At 42.3% G+C, this 15911-nt stretch overlaps 1 protein-coding gene across 20 annotated transcripts in view; it reads right to left on the bottom strand.

The window, feature by feature from the left end:
- Nucleotides 1-1558: 1558 nt before the first annotated feature.
- LOC133615995 (tight junction protein 1-like) overlaps nt 1559-15911 on the bottom strand; it is a 304853-nt gene continuing 290500 nt past the window's right edge. For 14 of the 20 annotated variants that reach the window (XM_072914763.1, XM_061974961.2, XM_072914760.1 and 11 more), the window contains 2 exons: nt 14810-14953; nt 1559-3021 (listed from right to left, as the gene is read on the bottom strand). In XM_072914763.1, the coding sequence (XP_072770864.1) occupies nt 2927-3021; nt 14810-14953 (239 nt within the window). In that variant the 3' untranslated portion in view covers nt 1559-2926. The remainder of the gene's footprint in view (nt 3022-14809; nt 14954-15911) is intronic. The other 6 variants (XM_061974970.2, XM_061974973.2, XM_061974963.2 and 3 more) reach the window with 2 other exon arrangements.

The raw sequence follows: 15911 nt of genomic DNA on the forward strand, positions 1-15911 counted from the left end.
CATAGAGCAGGTCAGCAGCAGGAAGCATGAAGTGCTCTAAAACTTGCTGGTAGACGGCTGCGTTGACCCTGGATCTCAGGAAACAGAGTGGACCGACACCAGCAGATGACATGGCACCCCAAACCATCACTGATGGTGGAAACTTTACACTAGACTTCAGGCAACGTGGATCCTGTGCCTCTCCTGTCTTCCTCCAGACTCTGGGACCTCGATTTCCAAAGGAAATGCAAAATTTGCATGGTTGGGTGATGGTTTGGGGTGCCATGTCATCTGCTGGTGTCGGTCCACTCTGTTTCCTGAGATCCAGGGTCAACGCAGCCGTCCTAACAGGTGTATAAAATCAAGCACTTAGGCATGGAGACTGTTTCTACAAACATTTGTGAAAGAATGGGCCGCTCTCAGGAGCTCAGTGATTTCCAGCGTGGAACTGTCATAGGATGCCACCTGTGCAACAAATCCAGTCGTGAAATTTCATCGCTCCTAAATATTCCAAAGTCAAATGTCGGCTTTATTATAAGAACATGGAAGAGTTTAGGAACAACAGCAACTCAGCCACCAAGTGGTAGGCCACGTAAACTGACAGAGAGGGGTCAGCGGATGCTGAAGCGAATAGTGCAAAGACTTTCTGCACAGTCAGTTGCTCCAAACTTCATGTGACCTTCCAATTAGCCCACGTACAGTACGCAGAGAGCTTCATGGAATGGGTTTCCATGGCCGAGCAAATGCATCTAAGCCATACATCACTAAGTACAATGCAAAGTGTCGGATGCAGTGGTATAAAGCACGTCACCACTGGACTCTGGAGCAGTGGAGCCGCGTTCTCTGGAGTGATGAATCACGCGTTTCTATCTGTTTGACTAACTGTTTTGAGGTTGCCAGGAGAACGCTACATTTCGGACTGCATTGTGCTGAGTGTGACATTTGGTGGAGGAGGAATTATGGTGTGGGGTTGTTTTTCAGGAGTTGGGCTTAGCCCCTTAGTTCTAGTGAAAGGAACTTTGAATGCTCCAGGACACCAAATCATTTTGGACAATTCCATGCTCCCAACCTTGTGGGAACAGTTTAGAGCCGGCCCCTTCCTCTTCCAATATGACTGTGCACCAGTGCACAAAGAAAGGTCCATAAAGACATGGATGACAGAGTCTGGTGTGGATGAACTTGACTGGCCTGCACAGAGTCCTGACCTGAACCATTTAGAACACCTTTGGGATGAATTAGAACGGAGACTGAGAGCCAGGCCTTCCCAACCAACATCAGTGTCTGACCTCACCAACACGCTTTTGGAGGAATGGTCGAAAATTCCTATAAACACACTCCACAACATTGTGGACAGCCTTCCCAGAAGAGTTGAAGCTGTAATAGCTGCAAAAGGTGGACCGACATCATATTGAACCCTATGGGTTAGGTATGGGATGGCACTTCAAGTTCATATGTGAGTCAAAGCAGGTGGCCAAATACTTTTGGCTATATAGTGTAATTTAAAAACGGTTTCTAGGGACCAAGCAGATGAACGGGGAGGAGACAGCTACGTCACATACTTAATTAAATAAGACCTCTGGCAAACATTTCTTTAAAAAAATGTTTATTAATACAGTGGTATGCGTAAAATTGTGTTGTAGAAGGAACAAAAGCAATCAGCCACACGTGAAGAGCTAATAACCAATTAAAGCTGTGTTAAGTCTACAAAATAAGATGGTTCTGGTGTGCCATACGTCAATGATGGTTGTTTAGTACAAAAATACATTAAAGGGCACACAATACAGCATTCAGTATCACAAGTCAGTGAGGGGGCAACATCTCTGGGAGTAAAAGAACACCGTTTTAAATGTACTTGACTAATCCTCCAGTATGCATAAAAAGACAGTAACCGAGTTGAACAATGTTGGTAGAAAAGGTGTGGTGTGTTGTCAGGTTGAACGTTCCAAGGCTCGGGAGTTAATATTCAGAATACAAAGATAAGCATGTTTCCATGTTCCACTTTTTAAAACACGCTTTCGCTATACAAAAGAAAGGCTTACGAAAAAGTTCATTTACAAAGAAAAGAACCAAGGCAATATGCTCGCTCTATTTACAGCCACTCTTCTTCTTCTGCGCTCGTTTGAATGTAGTAATGCATAGGAACATCCTCTTGTTACCGTGTGCCCAGTTAATGACAAGAAAAAAAACATGACAGCGGACAGTTATTCGTCATGAATTATTGTTTTCTTGGTGGAAAAGAAATGTTGGCAGATAAGGCATCACTGCTTCTTGTGTGTGAATGCGAGAGTGCACGGAGTCAAAGATGGAGGGGGAAATTGCCGCACCTGAGTAGAAGAACATGCATAGATCTCCCTCAGGATGGGAGAAGGGACAAGAACTCGAGCTACAAAGACGTTGCTGGGAAAAAAAGGCGAAAAAGTAGGAAGAATAATCGGAAACCTTCATATCAAATTCCTTCAAACGTGGAAGAGTGTGGATATATATACTGTATATATATATATTTATATTTATATTCATGTTCAGTCACCAGAACTGAAGAATAGCGGGAGGTTGAGAATGCTGACTGCTATATCAACTGTATCATGTATAGATTGTGTACAGTGCTTTGGACAATATGTTCGCTGGTGGCGCCAATTGGAAAAGCATCCGCTCGTGTGAAAGTGTGTTTATAATCATACTACTGTAGTACATAAATATGTATATATTGTATATCGCCATCCCTTAGGAGGGAGGGGAGCATGCAGCAATGTTATCTTCTCACTTCCTTCTGGGAGAACATGTTGACGTCTTCAGTGCCTCGCCTTCATCCAAAGGTGACAGAACACTGACTGGATCTTCTTCTACAGTGTGTGTGTGTGTGTGTGTGTGTGTGTGTGCGTGTGTGTGCGTGTGTGTTCTCATCCGCCATGGACACACACTCTGTAACATCACACCTGCTGGCCCCGGTTTAGAAGTGGTCGATGAGAACAGAAACGCAGTTGGCTCCCACCATGTAGTTGGGGTCGCCGGGGAGGGTCTTGTTCTGCCAGCTTTTTGGCTCACCTGGCAGGGAAAGTAAGAGAAGGGCAGTCAGAACAGCCGTTTAGGTCCATACAAAAGACAGCGGTAGCCGCTCATGTCGACAACGCGTGAAGTCTCGTTTGAGCCTGTTCGAAATATTACTAAAACATTCGACGTACACATCAATTTTATGTCGACATCAAATTTGAGACCCAAAAGGGTTATTTCTCTAAGTCAGTTTATGTCAACCGACTTAAGTCCCGGTACAACATACTCTTATTATTACAAAAAAGTGCCCACCTAAGTCGACTGTTGATATCAAAATTTAGCCCCAAAAGGGTAATTTTTTAATCAAAGTCAGTTTTTGTCGACCAACTCATCAAGTCCAAGTCCAACGTGTCATGACCTGGTAATGTGGGATCATGTCTTGTTTTTTTGGGGGTGTGTTTGGATTTATTTCCTGTTTTACACTCTTATTTTGTTACCATTTCCTTTTCTGTATGCGTTGACGTGCACAAGAATGGCTGCTGAGGATTTGGTTCGCTCACGTCTGGTTTGTGACTTTGGACTTGTTTTGCTTAGGACGTCTGGAATCTGTCCCTGAAGTGGGGGGTACTGTCATGACCTGTCAATTTGAGATCATGTCTTTCTGGGTGGGTTTGGGTTTGGGTTTAGGTTTACTACCAGTTTTATGCTCTTATTTGGTTCCCACTTCCTTTTCTGTGTATGTTGGTTTACAGTGGCTTCACCCCTGCTTCCAGGTGATTAGTGAATTGGCTGTTCGCCTGTCACTAATTATATATAACCTGAGCAAGTTTCTCAGCTTAGTTGGTTGTCGGGTCATTGCTTCTTTGTTGCAGAACTGCTGTTCTCTAGTTGCTGCTTTCTCCTGAGGAAAACATGAGTTTTTTGGTTTCTGATTCTTGCACAGTTTTGTGTTTTTTTGTATTTTTGCGTTTCCGTGGTTCTTGGACGTTTTTGCCTCCATATTCCTGAGTGCATTATCAAGCACCTCTGTAGTTTTTGCCTTTTTGTATATTGTGCCACAACTTTTGAGCACCTCCTTTAGTTTATTTAAGACTTTACTCACATCAACTGCCACTATGTCATTGCATCTTGGGGTCACGCAACCAACCCAAAGAGCAGATCGTAACATTATTACCAAAATGCCCACTTAAGTCGACGTCAACTGCTTATGTTGATGTCAAATTTGAAACCCAAAAAGGACATTTTTAAAATAAAAGTCCTTTTATGTTCACTAGCTCATAAAGTACCGGTCCAATGTGTTCTTAAATTTACCTAGAAGTACCCACTTAAGTCAACATTCATGGTCAACTGCATATGTTGACATACATTGTGATAACCAAAAGGTAATTTTTATGAAAGTCTCTTTATGTCGACCAGCTCATCAAATCCCAGTCCAACATGTTCTTGTTATTACCAAAAAGTACTCACTAAGGTCGACGTCGCCCGCTTATGTCGACTTCAAATTTGAAATTCCAAAGGTAATGTTTATGCCGACCAGCTCATCACCTCCCAGTCCAACTTGTTCTTATTACCATTAAGTGCCCACTTAAGTCAATAACATGGTCGACCGCTTATGTTGACATAAAATTTGAGACCAAAAAGGGGAATTTCTATGAAAGTCTGTTAATGTTGATAACTTATTAGGTTCCGGTCGAACAGCTTTTTATTACTACCAACTAGTGCCCACTTAAGTCAACCTCAAATTTAAAACCGAAAAAATAATTTCTATGAGAGTCAGTTTTTGTCAACCAGCTCATCACGTCCCAGTTTAACATGTTCTTATTACAAAAAAGTGCCCACTTCAGTCGACATCAAATTTAAAATGCAAAAGGGTCAATTCTATTAAAGTCTGTCTATGTTGACGGAGTCTTCAAATCCTGGTCCAACCATCCATCCATCCATTTTCTACCGCTTGTCCCTTTCGGGGTCGTGGGGGGTGCTGGAGCCTATCTCAGCGTGTTCTTATTATTACCAAAAAGTACCCACTCAAGTCAATGCTGAACACTTATGTTGACATCAAATCTGAGACCCAAAATAATAATTTTTATGAAAGTCTGTTTATACCGACCAGTTCATCAAGTACCATTCCATCCATCCAGCCATCCATCCATTTTCTACCGCTTGTCCCTCTCGGGGTCGCGGGGGGTGCTGGAGTCTATCCCAGCTGCACTCAGGCAATAGAAGGGGTACACCCTGGACAAGTCGCCACCTCATCGCAGGGCCAACACAGATAGACAGACAACATTCACACTCACATTCACACACTAGGGCCAACTTAGTGTTGCCTATCAACCTATCCCCAGGTGCATGTCTTTGTCTAACACGTTCTTATTATTACCAAAAAGTGCCGACTTACGTCAACAAACATGGTCGACCGCTTAAATCGACATAAAAATTTGAGACAAAGGGTAAGTCTGTTCATGTTAATAACTCATTAGGTTACAGTCGAACACGTTTCTATGAATGTAATACAATGTAATACAATGTGTGCACTTAATTCAAAAGACATGGTCGACCGCTTATGTCGACATCAAATTTGAGACCCAGATGGGTTAATTTCTATGATTTATGTCGACCAACTCATCAAGTCCAGCTCCATTAATGAGTGCTGTGGTATTTCTCATTCATTGATTTACATTGTGTGACAAATTGAGAACAGAAAGTGAACAAACGTGTTAGTAATTGCTATAAAGTGGAAAATGGGTAGGATTAAATAAGCTCACATTCCTCCTACTTCTTTTCAGCCATGTTGTAATGAGAACATGGAAATATATAAAATATGTAATGTATCATATTGTAACTGTATGCATGTTCGCAATAAACTTAACAAAACATGTTGATAACCACTGGTTTAGTATTCACCTTTTCTCCTCTAAACATATTGCTGGGTATTGTGGCCAAACAGCTCCATTTTTGTTTCATCTGTGTCATGTCTGTGTAATCATGTTTTGTTTTAAGTCATGTTTTGTTTAGTTATTGGACTCTTTAGTTTCTGGCTTTTCACTCCCTTGTCTTGTTTCCATGATTACCGATTAGTTTCACCTGTTCCACGTTTGGACTCATTGTGCACTCTTGTTTGTCACCATAGCAACCCATTAGTTTTCACCTGTCACGTCACGCACCTGTTTCACGTTTTGAGTCACGCACCTGTTTTCGTTAATCATGTCTGTAGTATTTAAGTTCAGTGTTTTCAGTTTGTCTTTCTTGTGACATCCCCACATTTATGCTTCTGCACACTCTCCACACCCTTATGATCCTTGCTGCTCTTTTTTCATGCCGGTTCCATGCCAAGTAAGTTTTTGTTTATTAAGCCACAGTTAGTGTTTTTTGTTGTTCATAGTTTTTGCCTTTGTGCATGTGTTTGGTTTCATAGTTTGTTCTCCGCCATTGTGCACGCCTTTTGTTTACTTCCTTGTTTTGTATTTATAGTGTTTAAATAAAAATGTACCTGCATTCCCGTCTCGCCCGAGCCAACTTTCCGTTGCCTTCGAGAAAAACTAAACCCCAGGACCAAGTCTTGACAATCTGACCACAGAACTTTCCTCCAGAAGGTCTTATCTTTGTCCATGTGATGTCAGATGAAACAAAAATTGAGCTGTTTGAGCACAATACCCAGCAATATGTTTGGAGGAGAAAAGGTGAGGCCTGTAATCCCAGGAACACCATTCCTACCATCAAACATGGTGGTGGTAGTATTATGCTCTGGGCCTGTTTTGCTGCCAATGGAACTGGTGCTTTACAGAGAGTAAATGGGACAATGAAAAAGGGGAATTACCTCCAAATTCTTCAGGACAACCTAAAATCATCAGCCCGGAGGTTGGGTCTTGGGCGCAGTTGGGTGTTTCAACAGGACATTGACCCCAAACACACGTCAAAAGTGGTAAAGGAATGGCTAAATCAGGCTAGAATCAAGGTTTTACAATGGCCTTCCCAAAGTCCTGACTTAAACTTGTGGACAATTCTGAAGAAACAAGTCCATGTCAGAAAACCAACAAATTTAGCTGAACTGTACCAATTTTGTCAAGAGGAGTGGTCAAAAATTCAACCAGAAGGTTGCCAGAAGCTTGTGGATGGCTACTAAAAGTGCCTTAGTGCAGTGACACTTGCCATGGGACATGTAAGCAAATATTAACATTGCTGTAGCTATACTTTTGACCCAGCAGATTTGGTCACATTTTCAGTAGACCCATAATAATAATTTTTTTTACCAACAAGTATGTGCTTCAATCACTCTATCACAAAAAAATAAGAGCTGTAGAAATGATTGGAAACTCAAGACAGCCTTGACATTATGTTCTTTACAAGTGTATGTAAACTTTTGATCACAACTGTATATTTTGCGGGCTGTGTGAAACAACAAAGTGCAATATTGCAGCACATTTCAAATGTTGAAGCAGCAGTAGATGTGCCTATTACAAGCCTGTGACTACATCACAGCATTGCAACACTCCAGTCATTTCCTGACTTGAATAAATGTCCCCAGGCTCTTGTTGACTCAATCACAGCGAGGATTGTGTTTGTCGCAGTGAAAGGTCCACCATCACGAGATGTGTGCAGCCTGTAGTGAACCACCGAGAGGTAATTTGTTCACGCACTTAATATTCTCTCCTCAAGTCAACGTGTCAGACGTGTTTTTCAATCAGGCGCTACAAAGGGAGGAGCCTCCGTTAGCGCTGTAAAAGAAGGGGAAGAAAAGCGGGGTTACGATGTAAGAAGAAAGTCACAGAGGGGACAGGAGCAGGCCAGAGAGTGGCCTTGCTTTGCAATAAGAGGATTAGCACACAGCCTCATAATCCTCCCACTATTCAGCGGGACATCCCAACCCATTCAGCCCGACACGTCTCATCCTTAATATGAGGCTAATTAACAGCTAATCCCAACCACTGCTAAAATTAACACTCTCCTTGAAGAGATGGAGGGAATAAGTGACCTTTTGCTCTCTTTACTTCCATGCAGGAGTTATACAGAAATGTTCAGGTGGTATAGCGCTAACATTTTAGCTTTCTCACGTTACAGTATGCCTTTTGCTCTTTTTTTCCCCATTGTTGCTGTTTTTTTCAGTAAAATGTTAATTATGTAATAGGGATGGGTACCTTTCGCATTTGAATTTGATAGGGTACCAATTCCAGGTACTTTGGAGTCAATACCAACTTTACATGCCCCTAAAACTGACCAAAACGCCACATTGTAGTCACCTGGAGGCGTGTTTAAATTAAATCAAACAATGGATGTCCAGCAACTTTTTGCATCTTAACGTTAAGAAAACAGAAATGCTGATTATTGGTCCTGCTAAACACCGACACCTATTTAATAATACCACCTTAACATTTGACAACAAAACAATTACACAAAGTGACTCGGTAAAGAATCTCAATATTATCTTCGACCCAACTCTCTCATTTGAGTCATACATCAAGAGTGTTACTAAAACAGCTCTCTTTCATCTCCATAATATCGCTAAAATTCATCCCATTTGACGTGTTTGCCCGTCGGACGTGGCGTCACGTGAACAATGGTATCGATATATGGCACCGTTTGATTTGACAATAATCAATACCCAGCAGTACATGCATAATTCAGTCGGTTTCCTTTAAAATTACAGAACCCAGCCCTATTTAAAACATATTGCATAAATCACCTGGGCTGCTTTATGGACATTCCGGCTTTATAGCCCTTTGTCAGGGTTGAGCAGGTGATGTGACGTCAACTTTGTGGGCAACCACAACCCTTGTCCACTATTTAGCTTGTTATCTATCTTTGTCGCAAGCAAACAGTAGTAAGTAAAGGGAGAACAGGAGTGTTGTTGCAGCTGGAACTAATTAATGAGTTACAATAAACATTTCTTTATGAACGTTGATACGAAATCAGAGGAGCAGGCGTTTATGGCTGCGCAAATTCAGAAAATGATGTTTTGCAAACCAACCAATCACAGACATGGGTACATTTTTTTGGGGGTGAAGGTTCACATTACGCTGTGCAAGAGGGTTTGTAGGATGAGAAGCGAGCCGTGTAGCGTACACTGGTGTATCGACACAACAGCAGAATTCACAGGCTGAAACTGAAACTGAAACGAGCTAAATGCAAAAAACATGCATGACTGGAGAGTAGCGAAGAGTATTTAAGGGTCAAAACGCGTGTCCAGTACAAAATATGTGTACATGTTGGCAGGTCTGTTTTTTGTGGATTCCTCATTAATTTATTATTTACAAAAACAAAAAGAGAACTACTGTATTTTCCGGACTATAAGACACAACTTTTTTCCCCACGCTTTCAACCCTGCGCCTTATATAACTGTGCGGCTAACATATGGATTTTTCTTCGCTGACGGCCATAATGTCTTGTATTCAAAAACTTTTCATACAACAGACAGAGACACTAAAAAGGTGTGTTATTGTTTGTGCTATGGCGCCATGTTTTGGACAAGTTCGCTCACTGCGGGTGCTGCAGGTTAGAGATGCGCGGTTTGCGGACACAATCGCGGAGTCCGCGGATTATCCGCGGGTCGGGCGGTTGAAATAAAAAAAAATTAGATTTTATCCGCGGGTCGGGTCGGGCGGTTGAAATAATAAAAAATAAAAAAATATTTTAAATAGATTCAGGCGGGTGGCAGTTAAACCAATTCGGAAATATATATACATAGTTAAATGTTGTTACCCACATACGAAAAACGAGCAGGCACCTGCAGCATATGCCACAACAGAAGAAGAAAAAAAAAAGAGATGGACACTTTTACGGAGCGGAGAAGGGACGCCTCGCCGGGGTCCGGGACCGAGGCCCTTCCCCCGAGAGGGCCCCACCGGGAGCCGTAGCTGAGGTGATCCGCGAGAAGGGCCCGACGCACGTCCAGTGTCACCACCGAGTCCACCGCACCGACACCCCGCCTCGTCTGCCTTCGCCGCGGCCGGCGTCACGCGCAGCAGGTAAGCAGCTTACCTGCCCGCCACCTCCGTGGCCGGGGGCTCGTAACAGGGGTCACTCCGCGCGCTCCGCCCGCGCAGCTTACCTGCCCGCCACCCCCGTTGCCGGGGGCGCGTAACAGGGGTCACTCCGCGCGCAGTGCGCTCACGAAAGGGGTGGGGCTCACCCAGGTGAGCCGAGTGGGCCACTTTTGGTAAGCAGAACTGGCGCTGCGGGATGAACCGAACGCCGGGTTAAGGCGCCCGATGCCGACGCTCATCAGACCCCAAAAAAGGTGTTGGTTGATATAGACAGCAGGACGGTGGCCATGGAAGTCGGAACCCGCTAAGGAGTGTGTAACAACCCACCTGCCGAATCAACTAGCCCTGAAAATGGATGGCGCTGGAGCGTCGGGCCCATACCCGGCAGTCGCCGGCAGCGAGAGCCGCGAGGGCTAGGCCGCGACGAGTAGGATGGCCGCCGCGGTGCGCGCTGAAGCCTCGGGCGCGAGCCCGGGTGGAGCCGCCGCGGGTGCGAGGGACATCGCACCTCCACGCGCTTGTGCGTCTGGGCCGTGACAGCGTGGCACGCATTGAATGTCTCTGCTACATTGGATCAGTCTCCTTTCTTTAACAGGCAATAGCTTTATAACCTCACTAATGCCTTGCATCGTCTATATTAGATATATAACAACGGGCGGGTGCAGTTTTGATTAAATGTTAGTTCGGGTGGATGCGGATGGTTGACGACTTTTGTGATGCGGTTGCGGATGAAATAATTGCCTATCCGCGCATCTCTACTGCAGGTTAAAAGTGTACTTCCTGTTTCATGCCTTGAAGTATAAGCGTCCACAGCGTTCTGCTGGAAAATATGAATTCATCACTGCAAGCAAGGCCTGTAAGTTTTACAATATGATTAAAACAATTCATAATTACTAAACCGTCCCGTGTGTGATGTCTGTAGGAGTGTTTTCATGCATATTTGTATGTGCTATCGTAATGTAATCAAGCTAGCGTCATTAGCATTAGCAAATATGCTAACACATTTACAAGTTTGTGTTAGTATTATTAACTTACAATGGCATTTGTGTATTGTTTCAGTTTTGTAAATTCACCAACAAATCACAGAGGATTTATTGAGTCTGATAAGTTGATTGGAGAGCTAGCTTCCGCAGCTAGTGGGTCCATGACAATGATTTCTGTTGTGTTTGATCAGCCGTGTGACAGGCAATATTTGGGAACAGTTAAGGTATGTAAATAAACATTTCCAAAATATTTGGTACCGGTATATATTTGCGGCTTATAGTGCAGGGCGGCTAATATATGTAAAAATATTTATTTCTTTTAAACTTTAGTCGGTGCGGCTTAAATAGCGGTGCACTCTATAGCGCAGAAAATACGGTAGTTACATTGGCACAGCGGAAGAATACCAGGCCTAAGGCATTGTGCTTACTAATGAACATCCTTCTGTCCTTTACTTTGAAACCTTTAGGATAAAGACGCTTAAAGTGCACAAAACACAAGTCAACCATGGAGTTGGTTCAACATCATCTGACAGCAAAGGCAGAACGTACCTTACCATATTAAAATGTATCAATATTTACACCAAACAGGGCTTCATTTCAGTCGAAATGCAACATTATAGCAGGTTTAACAGATTTGGATAATTTAGTAGTCTTTTAAAGTTCTTCAGGTCAGGATTAGGGTGGCTGTGTGAGAAGACAAAAACAATGACGACATGCATGTTAATATGTATACAATGTATGGCAAAGAAATTAGTGTAGACTAGAGCCTAGCAGCTGCTGAACAAAGCCAAGTTAGGGGATATGTACTTATTTATTAGTACTATGTACACAAGGGGTGTCCAAAGTCAGGCTCGTTTTTTATTGACCCTCAGCATGCTCTTAAAAATCAATAATTAATAAGATATATTAATAGACATTAGAACAAATTGTATGTACGAATGTTTTGTCCGGATAGCAAAGCATGGTGATTCCCAACAACGGTGCCGCACCATAGTGAGCAGTGAGAGGTCATCAGTTGTGTAACGGGAACTTATGCCACTCTGAAAATGATTGTTTCATCACTACAAATAATATCTAGTCGTATCTTATATTATCTTTGTTCATATGCCTATGCCAGCCAGTATAATGGCAGGAAGAACAAAAAATATCCTAGCTTCCGCTAGATGGCAGAAGGTACATACACCGAACAAGAATATAAACGCAACACTTTTGTTTTTGCCCCCATTTTTCATGAGTTGAACTCAAAGATCTACAACTTTTATTATATACACAAAATACCTATTCCTCTCAAATATTGTTCACAAATCTGTCTAAATCTGTGTTAGTAAGCAGTTTTTTTCATGCCAAGATAATCCATCCCAACTCACAGGTGTGGCATATCAAGATGTTAATTAAACAGCATGATTATTGCACAGGTGTGCCTTAGGCTGCACACAATAAAAGGCCACACTGAAATGTGCAGTTGTATTACATAGCAAAATACCCGTGGTATCTCTCCGGGTACTCCGGCTTCCTCTCACCTCCAAAGACATGCACCTGGGGATAGGTTGATGGGCAACACTAAATTGGCCCTAGTGTATGAATGTGAGTGTGAAAGTTGTCTGTCTATCTGTGATGAGGTGGCGACTTGTCCAGGGTGTAGATGCCTTCCGCCCGAATGCAGCTGAGATAGGCTCCAGCACCCCACGCGACCCCAAAAGGGACAAGCGGTAGAAAATGGATGGATGGAATACCACAGATGTTGCAAGTTTTGAGGGAATTTGTAGGAATGTCCAACAGAGCTGTTGCCCATGAATTGAATGTTCATTTCTCTACCATAGGCCATCTCCAAAGGTATTTCAGGGAATTTGGCAGTACATCCAACCGGCCTCACAACTGCAGACCACTTCTAACCACACCAGCCCTGGACCTCTACATCCAACATGTTCACCTCCATGCTCGTCTGAGACCAGCCACCCGGAAAGCTGCTGCAACAATTGGTTTACATAACCAAAGAATTTCTGCACAAACTGTGGGAAACTGTCTAGGGGAAGCTCATCTGCCTGTTCGTCGTACACATTGGGGTCTCAACCTGACTGCAGTCCGTTGTCGTAACCGACTTGAGTGGGCAAATGCTCACGTTTAATGGCGTCTGGCATGTTGGAGAGGCGTTTTCTTCACGGATGATTCACGGTTTTCACTGTTTAGGGCAGATGGCAGACGTCGTGTGGGAGAGCGGTTTGCTGATGTCAACGTTGTGAATCCAGTGGCCCATGGGGGGGGGGGGGGGGGGGGGGGTGATTATGGTATGTTATGGACAAGGAACGCAAGTGCATTTTATTGATGGCATTTTGAAAGCACAGAGATACCGTGACGAGATCCTGAGGCCAATTGTTGTGCCGTTCACACGAGACCATCACCTCATGTTGCAGCATGACAATGCACGGCCCCATGTTGCAAGGATCTGTACACAATTCCTAGAAGCTGAAAACATCCCAGTTCTTGCATGGCCAGCATACTCACCGGACATGTCACCCATTGAGCATGTTTGGGGTGCTGTATCTCAGCGTTTACGACAGTGTGTTCTAGTTCCTGCCAATATCCAGCAACTTTGCATAGCCATTGAAGAGTGGAGCAACATTCCAAAGGCCAACAATCAACAACCTGATAAACTCTATGCGAAGGAGATGTATTGCACTGCGTGAGGCAAATGGTGGTCACACCAGATACTGGCTGATTTTCTGACCCCCCCAGAACCCCAATAAAGCAAAACTGCACATTTCAGAGTGACCTTTTATTGTGTGCAGCCAAAGGCACACCTGTGCAATAATCATGCTGTTTAATCAGCATCTGGATATGCCACAACTGTGATGTGGGATGGATCATTTTGGCAGAAAAAAAATGCTCACTAACACAGGTTTAGATAGATTTGTGAACAATATTTGAGAGGAATACATATTTTGTGTATATAGTAAATGTTTTAGATCTTTTGGGAGCACAAACAAAAGTGTTGCGTTTATATTTTTGTTCAGTAAAATTAACCTGTGTATCCAACTGCTGCCTGTCATCCATACAACAGAGTATGTCACAGCCGTGAGATTTTTTTAAATATGTGCATTGGCTCAATAAAGTTTGAAAACACCAGTTTAGCATGTAACCTCTGAGAGCCAGGGTCCTATGCAGTCTTTTACATAACATGATTTTTTGTTACAAAATGTGTAACAAAAATACACCAAAAACAAATGTCCACGGCAGAGGACGTTGGCTTTCAGGAGGAGATTGACCTACATTGGAATAAATGCACCAAATGTATCCTTAAATTTTTCTGTATGCGACCATTAGTGGAAAAGGTTTGGACACCCCTGATTTAACCATTCTAATGAGACCCAATAAAAGAGCTACACAGAAAAAGTAGTTTAAAAAAAAAAAAGCTAAATTTGAATTCACAATAAATATATTGGTAAAATAACCCCCTCTGCACAGTGTCAATCAAAAGCGAGTGTTTTTGTCTTACTAAAGGCATAATTTGTGATAAAACCCTAGTATTGTATCTGATTAGATCATATCTAATGTGTCTGGTGATTTTAAAGGGGAAGTTTAGGAATGAAATGAATAATAAAAGTGATTAAAAAAACTACTCCCATAAACAGTTGGAACAAATTAGAAATGAGAAATGAAGTGGAATAAATGGTGAAATGGATGAAACTAAAGCAATGGTGATTAAAAAAGGAGATTTTTCCCTTAGACTGATTCTTTCACCAAAATGTCACATTGCATTAAAAATGAAAAAAAAATAAAGAAATAAATCCAATCTAGGGGAAAAATTAGTCAAGTGACCCACAACCTTGAAATAGTCACAGAGCCATCCCAAACGACCCCAGAAGAACTGAGAGCACATCATACCCGACGAGGAGTCGGAGGATTTTAGAGCAAAAGACCAACCATCAGGGGTCATTGACGCACAGTGAGGTAAGCGCAGCTCCACAGGCTTCAAAAACTTGAGGCCATGAGGTCCACACATCACCAGAGGGCTGAGCAGAGTCTCCCCTAAAACAATGAGTAAAAAACAAATCATCATCGTTACAGCGGATCCATTTTACATTATAAACTGATCATTCAGCTGATTGCTTTGAGACAACATATCCTTATTTCCCATAAACACAAATACCCAGTTTGTATTAATTGGGAGGTTGGTTGAAAACTTAGTAGCAGGCAATTTAATCAACAAAAAACATGACAAAATACTGCACAATGTAGCATTTACCTGTACTAAGCTATGCTTTTTTGCAGCAATTATGTTCCGAGATCATCCACAAATATTAAATAAACGCATATGATTGAGACACCCAAAAAAAGTTGCTTTTGACACTGGACTATGACGATGCATTAAGGTGCCACAGTACCCTACGCTGCCTCGCTCCTTCCCTTTAAAACTCTGCTAAATTAACGTTGACGTTCTTCGATTTTATATCAACATTTGCATTAAAAATTACTGTTGTAATTATTAGATTAAGCTTCGGAATTTTTCCCAATCTCTCTTCAATTGCCTCGCTACGAAGGAAGCTAACATGCTAAATGCATAGCCCCCTAAATACGCCTCACACATCGTATATGTAGTTTCTCTCCACTGCGTATTTCCAAGCCAACATAATCCACTCTGCTTTTTGGTTGTAATTTTAGTTAGCACTTACGATCACATATTACTTTGTGTTGACATCACAGCAAGTTTTGAGGTCAAAGTGTGGAAGTGTAAAACTTGTGTTTCATGTTGTTATGTCTTACATGTATACTGTACTGTTACCCTGTACATTTTATGCCTTACGATTATGCATCTATAAATTATTACTGACTTATAGTGAATTAGATTTTCTGTAAAAAAGTGACCTATTTTCAGAAATATCTAATTTATTCTAAAATAAAACATTCAAAAATATATTTTTCCGACTAAAAAAAAAATTGCAGTGATGTGACTCCAAGTTACAAAAAGTGCAAAAAAATACATTTA

The sequence above is a fragment of the Nerophis lumbriciformis genome, linkage group LG15, assembly GCF_033978685.3.
Source record: "Nerophis lumbriciformis linkage group LG15, RoL_Nlum_v2.1, whole genome shotgun sequence".
Taxonomy (NCBI): Eukaryota; Metazoa; Chordata; class Actinopteri; order Syngnathiformes; family Syngnathidae; genus Nerophis; species Nerophis lumbriciformis.